This window comes from Nymphalis io, chromosome 30, assembly GCF_905147045.1.
Source record: "Nymphalis io chromosome 30, ilAglIoxx1.1, whole genome shotgun sequence".
Classification (NCBI taxonomy): domain Eukaryota; kingdom Metazoa; phylum Arthropoda; class Insecta; order Lepidoptera; family Nymphalidae; genus Nymphalis; species Nymphalis io.
In genome coordinates, this window is record NC_065917.1 from 5365582 (window position 1) to 5383895 (window position 18314).

An 18314-nucleotide genomic window follows, 5' to 3' on the forward strand; every position below is an offset into this window, starting at 1 on the left:
TCCGGTTGAGTATCTTAACTTACTCGCTCCCCGCCCGGTGACGCTGTCGAGACCATTTGGGTCAGTAACAGGTCAATTCGAAATTGAATAAAAGAAAAGGCATGTTCGAAATTACACACTTATATTTCATTTATTATCTGTATTTGTAAAGATTAAATAAAATAAAATTCTAAAATATAAGTTAGCCGAAATTTATTTCTTAATCTAACAATATACAATTTCTAATAAACATTCGCAAACAACTACGAGATCTTGTCTTCATTATTATGTACAGTATTAAATAAAAAAGTCTATAAATATTAATTTAGATAAGTCGGTGCCAATTTATCTAACGAATTGGATTATATAATATTACAAATGCGATAACTGTCTGCATGTCTCTTACGCTGTCACGTTTAAAGCACTGAACCGATTTTGATGAAATTCAGTATGAAAATAAATAATTACTGAAGATATCATTAGATTAATTGGCAACACCAATAATTACAATCGCTTCTTAAAATATCAAATATAAAAATAATAATTAAATAATACTATGAGAATCACTTCTAATATCGAGTTCATTTCTAAAATAATACAAATATGGTCTCGCTATTCATTAATTATTACGACGTTTTCATTGTCGATTGTCACAAATTACCTGAAAAAAAAAATATACAATTGTATTTATGCCTGTGTTGCCAGTCAAGAGTAATTTTAATTTAGAAGTAATTGGGAAAGAGTCCAGATTAAATATATACATGTTCATTGTCAGATGGTAAAATTACCAGACAACTGATATACTACATATACTATTTTTATTTTGTAAAAACATACTTATATAGATAATTACACCCAGACTCAGGACAAACATACATGTCAATGCACACAAACGTCTGTCCCGGGTGGGAATCGAACCCACAACCTTCGGCGTGAAAGGCAAGTATCTACCAACCACGTCAACCGGCCTGTCAATATATATACTATTTTTATATAAAAATCACTTGAGTATCAGCCGAGATGGCCCGGGCAAGCTGGCAACCACTGAATTTTCATGTGCTTAATTTGTGATTATATTTCATCTCGTGTTTTACGGTGAAGGAAAACATCGTGAGGAAACCTGCATGTGTCTAATTTCACTGAAATTCTGCCACATATGTATTCCACCAACCCGCCCTGGAGCAGCGTGGGGGAATAAGCTCCAAACCTTCTCAAAAAAGGGAGGAGGCCTTTAGCCCAGCAGGGGGACATTCGCAGGCTGCTACGGTTGAGTTTCTTGCCAACGCTTGACGATTCAAAAGTGTCGGTAATATGTTAGAATGAAATATGTGGCTGGTCTGCGTGGGGCAGCCGCGCTACAAGCCCGTACTCGTCGGGCGGCGCGCGCCACGCGTGCTCGGGCCGCGCGCGCGCGCGGCGCGGCCACGGCTTCTTGAGGTGCACGTGCTCCACGTGCGCGCGCTGCTCGCCCGCCGTCGTGAAGCACTTGCCGCACGTGTCGCACTTGAACGGCTTCAGCCCCGTGTGGATCTGCGGCCGACGAATGGTAATAATAATAATAATATCCGGGGACATTTTTCACACACGGCCATCTGATCCCAAACTAAGCTCGTACAGATCTCGTACTATGGAAACCGGACAACTGATTTTTTTTTTTTTATAGAATAGGAAGGCGGACGAGCATATGGGCCACCTGATGGTAAGTGGTCACCAACGCTCTTAGACATTAGCATTGTAAGAAATGTCAACCATCGCTTACATATCCAATGCGCCACCAACCTTGGGAACTAAGATTTTATGTCCCTTGTGCCTGTAATTACACTGGCTCACTCACCCTTCAAACCGGAACACAACAATACCAAATACTGCTGTTTTGCGGTGGAATATCTGATGAGTGGGTGGTACCTACCCAGACGAGCTTGCACAAAGCCCTACCACCAGTATATACCGTACTGTACTATATATATACTATATATACTGTACTGTACTGTACCAGTGATATACTGCATATACTACTTTTCTTTTGTAAATACATTCTTATTTAAATAATTACACCCATTTTCATGCACACAAATGTCTGTTCTGGGTGGGAATCGAACCCACACCCTTCGGCGTGAAAGGCAACTAATTACCAACCACGCCAACCGGCTCGTCTAGTATAATTAATATATCCATTTCATATAAACAAAATCTCTTTCATACAAAAAAACAATTTTCAATAATTACTGCATTAAATATGAGGTTATTTACTATCCACTGTGATGTGACTCGCCGATAGATGGCGCTGCACCATATCAACCGTTCTATCGATTGCCATGACAATAGGTATATAAATGGACCACGTCTGCGGATATCAGATATTACGTTTAAACGTTGAACAATGCTGTGTCTTCTTCTTTCGTATGTCAAATCAATAATGACAGAAAGAGAGAAATAAGTCAACTAAACAGCCGCTAAGCAATTATATGTCAGACCATTTGTTTATAATGTACTCACGAACATATGACGTCTCCGGTTGTTGAAGAACGCGAAGTGCTTCCCGCACAGCGGACACTCGTACGTCGGCCTGGTCGCGCTGTGCACGCGCATGTGGAACACGAGGTTCGTCTTCTGGGTGAAACTCTTCTCGCAGCGGTCGCATTTGAAACGCTTCTCCCCCGTGTGGACCCACATATGATCCTTTAAAAGGGCCATACTCTGAAAATATTTTAATATGGAACTTACTGAAACTTCGAGAGTCAGACAGACGTTAAACCTAAGATTTCGAGCGTCATTCTATGCCTAGAAATAATTAGAGTTTTATCAAAAAAACTCCAGTATACCCCCCCCCCCCACCACCAAAGTCATTTTGAAGATTTACTTTGCTGAAAACCACTATTCTTATGGCTATGTAATCCTGATACTACTGGTACCGGTGATAATACCTGAAATATTCTCCCGCACTGTTCGCACATGCACGGCGTCTTCATGGCCGGGTACTTGGTCCGGTTCTTGTCCGGGTGAGCTCGTCGGAAGTGTTGCGCGTACAGTCGTAAGTCTCTCAGCTGGATACCGCACTGAACATGAAAAATGTACATTATAGCGACGTATTTCCCTGTTCTAAAATAATATATTTTTATTTATAGCACAACATTATTCCAGAGACAATTTGACGAGCCGGTTGGCGTGGTTGGTAGAACACTTGCCTTTCACGCCGAAGGTTGTGGGTTCGATTCCCACCCAGGACAGACATTTGTGTGCATGAACATGTCTGTTTGTCCTGAGTCTGGGTGTAATTATCTATATAAGTATGTATTTACAAAAGAAAAGTAGTATATGTAGTATATCAGTTGTCTGGTTTCCATAGCACAAGCTCTGTACAAGCTTAATTTGGGATCAGATGGCCGTGTGTGAAAAATGTCCCAGGATATTATTATTATTATTATTCCACTTAACTACTGGTGGTAGGGCTTTGTGAAAGCTCGTCTGTGTAGGTACCACCCACTCATCAGATATTCTACCGCAAAACAGCAGTACTTATTATTATTGTGTTCCGGTTTGAAGGGTGAGTGAGCCAGTGTAATTACAGGCACAAGGGACATGACATCTTAGTTCCCAAGGTTGGTGGCGCATTGGTGATATAAGGTTAACATTTCTTACAATGCCCATGTCTAAGGGCGTTGGTGACGACTTACCTTCAGGTGGCCCATATGCTCGTCCGCCTTCCTATTCTATATAAAATATACACTTTAATTTTACCTCCAATATTCCGAAAACGACGACGTTAATCATAGACAAGATATTCAATATCTCGACCAATGATAACGCGTCATTTCAATGTCAAAGTTCTTTATTTGTCTTTACTCCTATTGGTGAAATATTATGCACAATAAAACACGAACAGCTGGCTATGATCCAGTGAGCCGTTATAACTAACCTGCTCGCACGTGACCGGTGATCCGCTGCCGTCCCCGTGGCCCGTGGTGGGCGAGCGCGGGTGTATCACGGGTCTTCGTTCGATTTTCCTCATGATACGGCCGTTTCGCTCCGTGTTCATACTTTGCGAATCGTTCCTTATTCGGTTTCTGCAATACATTACGATGAAATAGTTATAAATGGAACGTATTTATATTATATAATAAAATACCCTTTTTTTTTCTCGCTGGAAGAACACATTTACGTGTTTCCCCCACGAGGTGGGGGGGTATGTGGGACTCGCCGGCGCTGAAGGCGCCACGGGATCGCTTGCGCATACTACCGTGATATAATATAATATCCTGGGACATTATTCACACACGGCCATCTGATCCCAAACTAAGCAGAACTCGTACTATGGAAACCAGACATCTGACATACTACGTAGATATACTTTATTCAAGTAGGCTTTTTTACTTGAATTAAGTATATATTCTATTGGATTTGTTTAAAGCAATTTCAACTCTATCACGTGTACCGTGTGTTGCTTTTTCAATGTAATTTACTCACGGATCATTGTCGCTGCTGTGCCTCGATGATAGCTTCAGGTGCCTCGAATGCGCTTCCTCGGATATGAAACGAACTTCGCACACTTCACAGTACGGACCTTCTAAACTAACCTGGAAATATATTATATATATATATATATATATCAAAAATTTATGTACGAATTCAAATGACATTGAATTAATATGAGATCTTGGATAATCTGTGGCAGTCGTTATTTAAAATAGCGTTTGGAAGTCAAATTAAAGTTAATATAAGTACAGTACAGTACAATAACAGCCTGTTAATGTCCCACTGCTGGGCTAAGGCCTCCTCGCCATTTTGAGGAGAAGGTTTGGAGCTTATTCCACCACGCTGCTCCAATGCGGGTTGGTAGGATACACATGTGGCAGAATTTCAATGAAATTTGACACATGCAGGTTTCCTCACGATGTTTTCCTTCACCGTCGAGCACGAGATGAATTATAATCACAAATTAAGCGCATGAAACACTTGTCCGCCTTTGAATTCACGCGTTCTTACCACTGGGCCATCTCGGCTGTGAATCAAATCGCATGGAATATGAAAATATAAGGTTTTTTTATTTTTACTCCTAATGTAACAGGGCCACTAAAAGTCAACCATCACATACCTTAGTCGATATAGCATCGACTAAGCTTATTTATTTTCAACCTTACGGCTCAAAGAATACGCCATATTTTAGAATAACTACTGTACTGATTGAAAAAAAAAAAATTCATTTTGACTTTCTTTCGATGACAAAAGGTCTTAATTACAAATACATTCTATACGTTTTTAACTCTTAAACCATTCTTATACCGTTTTATCGGCCAATCTGTGTTTCTTCTTTTTGTGGACGTCAATTCCCTTCTTGCTGACGAACGTGTAACCGCAGAGTTCACAGACAAAATCGGACACGTGTTTGATTCGTATGTGGCCCATGTATGTCGTTAGCTTACTGCAAAATATATAATGTAAAGTGGCAGTATGCCCTAAGGTTTGCCCACCACGGGTAGGTTTGGAGTTCATTCCAATAGGCTGTTCCTATGCTAGAGGGTACACATACGAGTTGAATCAACTTGTTATGTCTTTAAGCGACATCAAGGACTGGTCTCAATTCGTCTGTATATAACTTTAATATTTCATTTTTTTTTTTTTTTTTATAGAAAAGGAAGGCGGACGAGCATATGGGCCACCTGATGGTAAGTGGTCACCAACGCTCTTAGACATTGGCATTGTAAGAAATGTCAACCATCGCTTACATATCCAATGCGCCACCAACCTTGGGAACTAAGATTTTATGTCCCTTGTGCCTGTAATTACACTGGCTCACTCACCCTTCAAACCGGAACACAACAATATCAAGTATTGCTGTTTTGCGGTAGAATATCTGATGAGTGGGTGGTACCTACCCAGACGAGCTTGCACAAAGCCCTACCACCATTTCAATAATATAAAATTGTCTTTATGCGTGTGTTTGTAGAATTTAACTTGGTCACGTGTAGATTTACTCACGATGTTTTCGTTCACCGCCTAGCATGAGATTCTGTAACGGCCTGTGAATGTCCCACTGCTGGGCTAAAGGCCTCTTCTCCTCTTTTTGAGGAGGCGGTTTGGAGCTTATTCCACCACGCTGCTCCGATGTGGGTTGGTGGAATACACACGTGGCAGAAATTCAGTGAAATTAGACACATGCAGGTTTCCTCACGATGTTTTCCTTCACCGCAAAGCACGAGATGAATTAATAATATTTGAACCCACGATCATCGGTTTAGTTTCACGCGTTCTTACCACTGGGCCATTTCGGCGATGAGATTAGCACAACAAATTAAGCGCATATTATTGAGTAGATTGAACCTGCGATAAACGAGATCGAATCATACTCACTCGAACTCACTCGGACAATGCGGACATTGGTATTTGGTGCCGGCGTGCCATTTCTCGTGCTCCCGCGCGACACCTCTAAAAATATTTACTCATTAAAAAAAAAATACTGTCAATAAAATACTAACCTTCGCTTACATCGCCAATGCGCCACCAACTTTGGGAGCTAAGATGTTATGTCCCTCGCGCCTGTGGTTGCACTGTCTCTTTCACTCATCAAACCGAAATACAACAATATCAAGTAATGCTGTTTTGCGGTAGAATATCTGATGAGTGGCTGGTACCTACCCAGACGAGCTTGCACAAAGCCCTACCACCAGTAATCCTAGACCGTGTCGATGCTTAACATCAGGCAAGTCAACGGTCAAACGCTGACCGCAAATCCGCCACTCAGTTTACTATTCATCAATGATATCTAATACCAATTACCAACCTGTTCCTCGTCACAAACGGGCACCCTTTGCAGCTAAACTTCTCGGTATGTTGCGCCGTCAAGTGCTTCCGTAGCGCCCGGGCCGTTTTTAACCTCGTCTTACATATAAAGCACTCATACGCCCCACTTTGCTGTAATTACACCAATAATTTTAACTAAAAATCAATAAAATTGGCTCATAAGGGCACTTTTGAATCATGTTAAAGTTTGAATAAAATGAAAAGCTACCATCGAATTTAGATTCTACCGAGAAGAACCGACAAGAAACTCAATACATACTTTTTTCATATTTAAATCAATTAAATATAAGACTAACTACTATAAAACAGTAACAGCCTATGAATGTCCCACTGCTGGGCTAAGGCCTCCTCCTCCTTTTGGAGAAGTTTGGAGCTTATTCCACCACGCTGCTCCAATGCGGTTTGGTAGAATACACACGTGGCAGAATTTCAATGAAATTGGACACATGCAGGTTTCCTCACGATGTTTTCCTTCACCGTCAAGCACGAGACGAATTATAAACACAAATTAAGCACATGAAAATTCAGTGGTGCTTTCCCGGGTTTGAACCCACGATCATCGGTTAAGATTCACGCGTTCTAACCACTGGGCCATCTCGGCTACTACTAATACTTCTACTACTAACTACCATAATAAGTTATAATTACTATAATATTCACTGTATTGATGTATTTTGATAGTTGATTTTAATGTTTATTTATTTAATTTTCGGGAAACAAGCCAAATAATAATATCCTGGGACATTATTCACACACGGCCATCTGATCCCAAATTAAGCTTGTACAAAGCTTGTGCTATGGAAACCAGACAACTGATATACTACATATACTACTTTCCTTTTGTAAATACATACTTATATAGATAATTACACCCAGACTCAGGACAAACAGACATGTTCATGCACACAAATGTCTGTCCTGGGTGGGAATCGAACCCACAACCTTCGGCGTGAAAGGCTATCTACCAACCACGCCAACCGAGTTGTCAACACATAAATAATAAATAACAATGAAATAGTCCAATACTCCACTAATAACTTATTATATAATATTAACGACGAGCCGGTTGGCGTGGTTGGTAGATAGCCTTTCACGCCGAAGGTTGTGGGTTCGATTCCCCCCCGGGACAGACGTTTGTGTGCATGAACATGTCTGTTTGTCCTGAGTCTGGGTGTAATTATCTATATAAGTATGTATTTACAAAAGAAAAGTAGTATATGTAGTATATCAGTTGTCTGGTTTCCATAGCACGAGCTCTGTACAAGCTTAATTTGGGATCAGATGGCCGTGTGTGAAAAATGTCCCAGGATATTATTATTATTATTATTAACTTATATAAATAAGAAATACATAGGGAGACAAAAATGTTTAAAATTAGAATTGGAACAATTATATACAAAATCAAGCAACTAGACAATATTATAAAATGATTTTTAATCATTAAATCATTTATGTGTACCTGTTTTTTGTAATAAAGTGTAGAAGTAGTTTACAATTAATATATAATAACCCCGTTGGTCTAGTGGCTAGATGTAAAGGCCGCAGACCCGGCGGCCATGAGTTCTAATCCCAGGTCGCGCCCATAAAAAAGTGTTGTATTGGGTTTTTCTGTCGAAAATTCTCAACAGCAGCCCGGTGTGAGTTGGAAGTGTGTACACTCCCGTGCCTCGGAAAGAACGTAAAGCCGTCGGTCCTGCGCCTGAACTCTTCCCGGTCGCGTCGGATTGCCGTTCCATCGGATTATGAGAGTTAGGGAATAGAGAGTGCACCTGTGTTCGCGCACACACTCGTGCACTATAATATCTCCTGCGCAGTTGGCTAATCTCACTTGAGATTGGCCGCCGTGGCCGAAATCGGCCTGGAGGACATTATAATCACCTCGCTATGCCTGACGATGTGAGCGTCGTATCTGTCACGTATCTGGAAACCCCTGTAGCAAGTCGTACACTTGAACGGCGCGCTCTTGTACGACGTGGCTTCCTGTCTGCGCTCGACTTCCGCGATTTGTTCCTCGTACGTCAGAGTCGTTATCGTGAATAACGATTCGTCGAGACCGTCTGTCGTTTTCCTACGTTTCACGTCCGACTTCTTGTACCTATTTAAAAAAACAAAATTTGTAATTTTTATAGTAAAACCTCTTTCGTTTACATGGGTGTGTATGTGTATACGCTTGTATGTAATCGTTAGTTGTATACACATGCCAATGCACGCATATGCGAGAAAGTGGCAGATAATATCATGGACATATATAAATAGAAAGGGACATTTAAAAAAAACACACCGCGACGTGTTAAACCACTCACAATAAGGCTAAAGAAGTTTCTAGAACAATCTTCGAAATCGTTTCAAACGAACCAATCTCTGAAGTGAAACTTTTAGTCTCACTCAGAGCGAAACTACGAGGTCACGCCAAGGTCAAAGCTTCCTTATAAGAGAGAGACAGATAGAGAGAAAGAAATAACATTTTATCAACGCGAGAACGAGACACAAGCTCCGCAAAGCTTCCTTATAAGAGAGAGACAGATAGAGAGAAAGAAATAGCATTTCATCAACGCGAGAACGAGACACATTTCGTTGGCGTCGTGTTATAAGGGACAATATCGATAAACATTCTGTTTGCAAAGAGAATATATAAACAAAATGTTAGTATTAGTATGTCGTTTACACTTTACTCTCGAATGTAGTTAGGCCCTTTTAGCACCAGGCCACGGATCAAATGCAATTATTAACCGACTCCAAAGAATGTTCCCAAATCGATCGTTTTCGGAAAAAATGTTTTTTTTTTTTAACTACCTATATCCTTTAAATTATGTAATATACTACTGCTGACTATATAATAAAAATCCTGTTCTGATAATGATGGAACTCCTCGAATATTATAGGCATACATTTGCATTTATAAAATCATTTCATGCAGTCGATTTGTTCGTTACATTTTCATACTTTTTTTTTTATAAAATATTTATAATAAATAAATGAAATATATGAAAATTCAGTGGTACTTGCCCGGGCTTGAACCCACGATCATCGGTTAAGATTCACGCGTTCCTACCACTGGGCCATCTCGGCTAATGTTACATAGTGATACTCAATAAATAAACACAGGAAATATAAAAAAAGGTGTACTAGCGTCGGATGACGTCAGCGTGAGATTTGTTATTTGTTATTCGGCACATTTTTTAATAATAATAATAATAATTATATTATATATATAAATTCTTTTATATTATATATGCATGTATAATATGTGTATTTTATATTTACATTTAATAATTGGTTTTGTTTTAATTAAATATTTATTCATACCACCACCTACCCCATATCCTATCTGTAATTACTTACAAGAGAAGAGATCGCTATGTAGCGATAAGGTCGCCATAACTGTACATTTATTTAGGCAGTATACATGTTTTGTATTTTTCTCTTTGTGGTGTGATGTACAATAAAGTATTATTAAAATATCTTTATTCCTCAGGCAACAATGCCCATACTTATTGGTACACGCCAATAATAATATCCGTTAATAATATCCGGGGACATTTTTCACACACGGCCATCTGATCCCAAATTAAGCTCGTACAGAGCTTGTGCTATGGAAACCAGACAACTGATATACTACATATACTACTTTCTTTTTGTAAATACATACTTATATAGATAATTACACCCATTTAATATACATTAATAATTAGATTCACAATCACACTTACAATCACAATCACAAAAATAATAATAATTAAAATATATAAATATTAAAAATGAGATAAAATCAAATCATACTTATCCATTGTAGTTGAAGGGCTGTCATCCTCGTTGCGTTTTTTCTCTTTAACTTCCTTTATCTGTTTCTCGATCTTCAATTTCTTTTTCTTAACCTTCGTCTTCTTCTTGTAAACTTCGCTGAGCGTCCTATCGTCGTCGCTGTCTTCGAAAACCGGATATTCTTCGAAGAATATCTCATTGCTGCTCTCGTCTTTGATTTCAACGTCAACGTTTTTATAATCATTGCTCTCAATTTCGTTATCGTTAAATTGCAGTTCCGCTTCGTCTACTTCCGCATCCTTCGTCTCTCTTTCTATTTTGACGATTTCATCGTTATTTATTTGTAAATCGCAGTCATTCACTTCGTAAACTTTTTCTCCGAGCGTTGATATCAGTTGATTATGAGCTCGGCTGATTGATTTTATATCTCTTACTGTTATCTGTTATTCACAGAAAAAAAAATATATTTAAATACTAACGGCCTTACTGTGACGCTGTTTAGCGAGTGTTCAGGTACACATCGATTTAACTCTTTCTGACATTATTGATTTGATATTCGAAAGAAGAAGACAGCATTTGTTTAGCTAATCACCCGTAATCACATATTATATGATTATTGTATTTACTCTTTGACAGCTCAATAGCTCTTTATATTGAATCTTGAAAAATATTAGAAGGATTTTTCGTTACAAAAAAATCCGCAATCGTCTTACATCCGTTGAGCTATTATATTTATCGAGACTGCCTCGTTGGTCTAGGGGCTTGATGTAAGGCCGCAGACCCAGAGGTCCTGGGTGCAAATCCCATGTCGGGCCAATAAAAATTTATTTCTCAGTAGCATCCCGGAGTCTGGAAGTTGGAAGTGTGTACACTCCCGTGCCTCGGAAAGATTGTAAAACCGTTGGTCCTGCGCCTGAACTCTTTCCGGTCGTGTCGGATTGCCGTCCCATCGGATTATGAGAGTTAGGGAATAGAGAGTGCACCTGTGTTCGCGCACACACTCGTGCACTATAATATCTCCTGCGCAGTTGGCTAATCTCTCTTGAGATTGGCCGCCGTGGCCGAAATCGGTCTGGAGGGCATAATTATTATTATTATATTTATCGAGGGTACTTACGTATCTGTCGGTATCGAGTTTCTTCAAGAGTATACTCTGAGTCTTCAATGCCTTCGTACGAAACGATATCGCGGATGATAACCTCGCAACGCATTCGAAGCATAACTTCTGAGGTAGCTTGTCGTCTATATTTATCTGAAATCGAGATTTTTTATCGATACCATTATTGGTTCTACGAATCCACATATGGGGGAGTGGTTGATGAAAGACATCTGGTGAGTAAAGCATCTGGTGAGTAAAGTTTACTGGTGGTAGGACTTTGTGCAAGTTCGTCTGTGTAGGTACCACCCACTCATCAGATATTCTACCGCAAAACAGCAATACTTGATATTGTTGTGTTCCGGTTTGAAGGGTGAGTGAGCCAGTGTTTCAGTTACAGGCACAAGGGACATAAAATCTTAGTTCCCAATGTTGGTGGCGCATTGGCTACGTAAGCGATGGTTGACATTTCTTACAATGCCAATGTCTAAGGGCGTTTGGTGATCACTTACCATTAAGTGGCCCATATGCTCGTCCGCCTTCCTATTCTATAAAAAAAAACCGGATATAACGATTACGGAACGCTGTCTGTAAATCGTAGCAAGGTATCCACGACACAAGCTCGCTTAGTGTGGATGCCACCGGAAATACAAGACTATTACAACTAAGATGTTATGTCCCTTGTGCCTGTAATTACAGCGCAGTGAACTCCGCAAAATGGAGTGGCTTATCGCCGCCATAGCGGAGGTTGAATAAAAACTCACAAAATTAATCCTCGATAATCACATACATCACAAATGATTTTAGATTACAACAATTATATTTAACATCACCGAAAACTATACAAAAAAGCTTATTATATATTTCTATGACTATATACTTAAATATATAATAAATAATATAATATAAATCAACTTACCGAAACGCCAGTCACTTGCTCGTACATCGAGTCCAGCCTGTGTTCCATGATGTGATACATCTTCACGTCCATTGACAGACAAATTCTGCATACCTTTAAAAGCGAAATTATTTATATAATTAATTACTTTTTAATTTATGAAACAAGTAAATTATCCATACATATAATAAATCTGTATTTGATCGCTGTCTGTACTTGGAAGATATATGAGTAAAACTATACTGGGAGCCTTTACCAACGCAATAGAACCCAAAATAATCATTGTTAGAATATTTGTATGTTTTTCTGTTTATATACGCTAATCTTAGAAACGGCTTAACGGATTTGAGTGCAGTTTTCACTATTGTATTGTGGCTAACTTGACTTAAAAATTAGTGTTTGTTTTATTTCAATCGGTTTATAAATAATAAAGTTATGTCAATTTTAAGAATCGCGTAGAACATTTCATTCGATTCGACAATTGCATTAAAATAACTGTTCTTCCAATGTAAATTGAACTTAGATTTATATGATCAATCATTTTAAATAGGGTTCAGCTTATGCTGGTTGGTTGGTATATGTCGGTTAACTCGCCCATGCGTAGATATGTTTATCTTTTAAGATTGACTATAAGCTTTTGTATGATAATCAAATTTGTTCTAAAATAATGCATTATTTGCAATGTCGTTTTTATAAAATATTAATTCTTATGAAAGATATTGAGATAAGACCATAGACAGTTTTCAGAAATTTTTATAGTTTTGACATATTATTATAACGTTGAGTAGGTTCTTTGAAAATACTCATATATACATACATATTTATTTTCTTGAATAAATACTAATATCCTAAAAATAAAAATTAAAAATGCTGTATGTACTGAAATATTATAAGTCTGCTCTTAGTGATTTTTTTAAGTTATACGCGGGTGAAACCGCGGGCACAGCTAGTTTTAAATAAATGGTAAACGTAAAAAGGACATATATGAGGTGCTCTGACCACGGTCGAGATGCGAAACCCTGTTTCAAAATGGAGGATGCACGTTATTGTTTTTATCAAAAGCCTCCCGAACCTTGCCTCCTCCGCTCCTCTTTCGTTGGGAAGCCGAAGAAACACACCCCTACCTCCCTTCCTGTCTGCTTCGGAACCAGACAAATATAATAAGCACCTTAAAAATGACATTTTAAGAAATTAAAGGTACATTAGCTTTAGGGAAAGTTTTTTTTTTTATAGAATAGGAAGGCGGACTAGCATATGGACCACCTGATGGTAAGTGGTCACCAACGCCCTTAGACATTGACATTGTAAGAAATGTCAACCATCGCTTACATATCCAATGCGCCACCAACCTTGGGGACTAAGATGATATGTCCCTCGTCTTTACAGGTTGGCAGTGCTAAACGGAAACATTTTACTATGTAATGTTGGCACTTCAGGGGGAGCGTAAATGGCGGGTTGATAAAAGTGAGGTGGGGCAGGGTGGTATGACGTTCCAAAAATCAATACGTGACCCTTATCCTTTATAAATTAGCCTTATGCACTTGCGTTATATAAATTGTAATGTATTTTTTTTTCTTAATCCACGGTATGTAGGTAGGTATGATAGGGCAAAATTCTTTTCATTTCACTAATAATATAAACCCGAAAATTTATGAGGATAAATACTTTGTTACTCTGTCACGCAAAAACTACTGAACTAGTTAAATTGGAATATAATACACTAAGATAACACAGATGACACAGAAAAAGCCGAGATGGCCCAGTAGTTAGAACGCGTGAATCTTAACCGATGATCGTGGGTTCAAACCCGGGCAAGCATCACTGAATTTTCATGTGCTTAATTTGTGTTTATAATTCATCTCGTGCTTGACGGTGAAGGAAAACATCGTGAGGAAACCTGCATGTGTCTAATTTCATTGAAATTCTGCCACATGTGTATTCCACCAACCCGCATTGGAGCAGCGTGGCGGAATAAGCTCCAAACCTTCTCCTCAAAAAGGGAGAGGAGGCCTTAGCCCAGCAGTGGGACATTAACAGGCTGTTACTGTTAGATAACACATGGGGTAACACTTGCCCCACCTCTTCACACACGCGGGTGTAGACGCGGGCGGAAGCTATGTAATACGCCCAATTTGTACCATAGATATACCTTATGTTCTTACAAAACAGATAAATATTCGCTGGATGGATAAATATTCATTATGACGCATTTCCGTTGAAATAAATGATATATTTTTTTTTTACACACATCATAATCAAGATTCAATCAGCAAAACATATGACAGTAAATTAAAATATTAATAAAGAAAAAAAAAATCAGTTCAATAATGATAAAAATATTAAAAGTTGATAAAATATATAAAACACTCACCCTCAAAGTGGCGGGGGCGTCCAAATTTTCAGATGATTCCTGTAATCGAAATATCATTAAATATCTCATTTACCTCATTGATTAACTTATTACATTTTACCTTTTATCACATTGTTTATAATTCTTATTAAAAACTTAATATTACTTATTTTTATTGTATATATTAAAAGAAGCCTGTGAAGACACTACAGCTGGATTCATACGTGCGAGGACGTATTTTTTTAAGGAGAAGGAAGCTTATTCCTCCTAAACCAATATCTGCGTGTGAACATGTATGTGGCAGAATTCCGGATGGTATTCGTAAGTTTCGTTCACAAGCACGAGATAAATTATAAAACATTTAACATGCAAATATTCTAGCCATCTAATAATGTGACAACGTCCTCCAGACCGATTTCGGCCACGGCGGCCAATCTCAAGAGAGATTAGTCAACTACGCAGGAGATATTATAGTGCACTGGTGTGTGCGCAAACACAGGTGCACTCTCTATTCCCTAACTCTCATAATCCGATGGGACGGCAATCCGACGCGACCGGAAAGAGTTCAGGCGCAGGACCAACGGCTTTACGTTCTTTCCGAGGCACGGGAGTGTACACACTTCCAACTTCCAGACTCCGGGATGCTACTGAGAATTTTCTGACAGAAGAACCCAATAACTTTTTATCGGCCCGACATGAGAATTGAACCCAGGACCTCCGGGTCTGCGGCCTTACAAGCCACTAGACCAACGAGGCAGTAAGCCATCTAATAGAGATATATTTTAGCAAATTACTTACAATAAGCGGGAGCGGTACGGCACCATTCTTGACTTTCCTTAAACCGCATCTTGTTTGATAAAAGGCATCTTGTTGAAAATGTTCAGAACACACCGCACTGTAAAAGAATGAAAATATTGAAAGACATTTTCTCGCTAGATCCTATCCAGTAATAAAATTTAAGTTACATTACATTTATTAACTAAAAAATTAAGTTTTTATTTTTTATTTTCAATAAATCTTATTTAATTTTCAAACTTAGAGATAGGGGATTTTAGCCTTAGAGATAGGGGATTTGACAGTCGCTCCGGGTCCCACTAGGCACAAAGGTTGCCCATTGCCATACAGCGCGGAAATGCGGCCTACATTAGGGGCAGCTTTGCGTTGAGTGGGAATCGGGATGGACTATTTTAAATTTGACTAAAATGATAAAAATTAATAATGTAAATTTATAAATTATATAAATATTATACAATAAAATTATGTAATTTTCATTAAACAAGTTTATAATAAATGTTAAAAAAAAAAAAAATCACACTTAAATATATTGACAGAATCAAAATGTGATAATTCAAATTTGAAATTAGACAGCTATTAAGTCTTAAGACATTACATACATTAAGAGTTTTACATTATATTGTAATTTATATATACATAAATTTAATATAATCGACATTTTATATAGTTTTTTAATATTACTTATATATTTATTATTATTATTATTCTTGCAGTCTACTTAAAATTATATTTATATATATATTTTTCTTTCTACAAAGTTTACAACAATGTTTTAACCATAGGTGAAATGCTGTCTGTAAATCGTAGCAAGATATACACGACACGAGCTCGCTTAGTGTGTATGCCACCGGAAATACGAATATGGTATCGTTTCAGCAAACAACTCCGCTATTGAATCAAGTTTGTAATATTTTTGCCGTAAAATAAACTTTTTTTGTTTTTTTTTTTTTTTTATATATATATTTGTGTAATATTCTCTTATCTGTAATTATATCAAAGTCACCTTCTCTCCTTTGGTTCCCATTCGGATAATCCAAGAGCTTCTATCCACGCAGTCCTTAAGTTTGTTTCTTTAGGAAACCTACAAAATATATTGAAATTAATGGGCATCATTTTGTCACATCAAAAGCATTGTTATTTTTCTCCTAAAAAGAGATTGCACAAGCAAATTTTTTCTTAGCTTAGTGGCCAGTTATTTTGATCATTACTATTATTTTTGTATATAAATATCAATAAAATTGCTTGAAAGTGCTTGTCAAGATTATTTTAATATAGGTAACCTGATATGCAATTAAATGTGTTCAACAAATAGTCATCGCTATTGAAAACCCTAATTAAATGTATTTTATAGATATTTATTAATATATTTAATACAATAACAAAAAATTTACTGAAAATATTTAAAATGTTGCTTTCAAATTAAAAGATTTTTAGTTACAAGTAATAATCTCATTTATGACTGTATTATATATTAGGGAATTTGAAAAACTTTTTGTTTTTTTAATAATTGTTTACTAAGTCTTAGGGATATTTTTATTGTTACTTATAAATGTTGCGGTGAATAGTTTTATATACTTTTTTACACATACAATAAATTTAAATTTAATAAGTATATACAAATACAATGTAATTATCTAAATTTAAAAGGGTCCAATAAATATTATTTAGTTTTAAAAAAGAAAGTGCCCATTTACAAAGTTTACTGTATATATAATGAATTATTGTTTATTTGTTTCGAATTAGAAAAAAATATTAAATCAATCGTAAACAAATTATGTTTAAAAATGAAATATTTGAATTAACATACATATGAAACGTAATCCCATGGCTTTTTGTTGTCCTTCGAGTGTCGTTTGTACAATTTTGAACACAACACCGCATATTTATCAATTAAAACACATTAAAAGAATTAAAAAATATTATTATTGTTATAGCTAAGCCGTTAACATTTTATTAAACAAACATAGTATGATTTAAGCTTAACTGTAAAAAAAAGTATTTATTTAAAAAAAAATTATGTACTTTACTAAAGTTTTTTGTTTATTTGTAATAAATCTTATTTTCAAGCCTAAAAGTATTGACAGATTTCAAATCTGACAAGTTTATTAAATGCGTCCAAAGATGTAACGCAAGCTAGAAAGGCCAATGGCGGCCATGTTGAACTAATCAGTACTATTTTCTAAAATCAATTTTATGCTTCTCTATAGTTAATGCATTCATTTTATAATGATTTATGCTCTTATTTATGATTATATTTTCTTTGTGATTTATTGTTATTGTTATTTAAGCTCCATTTCGTTAAATAATCGAATTTAAAATCTGTTTCCAAACGTATATATTTCTATCGATATATTAGGGCTGCGCTACATAATAATTAAACAAATAGTTGTAAAAATCCATACGATGTATGGATTTTAGCATTGCAAAATTATAAATACAAATAATTGAAATGTAAATTAATGTTCAAGTTATCGCTCTTTACTTACATAAGCTTGGCATATCAATTATTTTTGTAATCAGATTAATAATCTGATTGGAAGTAGGCAAGATAACAAATATCTATAATTGATTTATACTAAATATATGAACGCAGATTTTCTCCTAAGCTTAAATTAAGAATTGCAGCCTTCAATCTA

The 18314-nt window shown here is 37.0% G+C and overlaps 1 protein-coding gene across 1 annotated transcript; it reads right to left on the bottom strand.

Moving 5' to 3' along the window:
* Nucleotides 1-291: 291 nt before the first annotated feature.
* Nucleotides 292-17697, bottom strand: LOC126779915 (zinc finger protein 724-like). The gene is made up of 17 exons (XM_050504101.1): nt 17486-17697; nt 16682-16759; nt 15682-15778; nt 14905-14943; nt 12555-12647; nt 11657-11791; nt 10558-10979; nt 8656-8872; nt 6758-6888; nt 6328-6402; nt 5260-5398; nt 4444-4553; nt 3896-4043; nt 2904-3035; nt 2476-2676; nt 1349-1509; nt 292-640 (listed from the first exon to the last, which is right to left on the bottom strand). The coding sequence occupies exons 1-17, from the start codon at nt 17557-17559 to the stop codon at nt 637-639; spliced, it is 2256 nt and encodes a 751-aa protein (XP_050360058.1). The 5' UTR covers nt 17560-17697; the 3' UTR covers nt 292-636.
* Between the last annotated feature and the right edge of the window lie 617 nt (nt 17698-18314).

Excerpts from the sequence above, each read along its gene's own strand:
- LOC126779915 (XM_050504101.1), bottom strand. The coding sequence starts at position 17,559 with ATGCGGTGTTGTGTTCAAAATTGTACAAACGACACTCGAAGGACAACA. Across the intron at positions 14,944-15,681 it reads CCGTACCGCTCCCGCTTATT|GAATCATCTGAAAATTTGGA; the intron begins GTAAGTAATTTG and ends TTTCGATTACAG. Across the intron at positions 10,980-11,656 it reads AACTCGATACCGACAGATAC|ATAACAGTAAGAGATATAAA; the intron begins GTAAGTACCCTC and ends TGTGAATAACAG.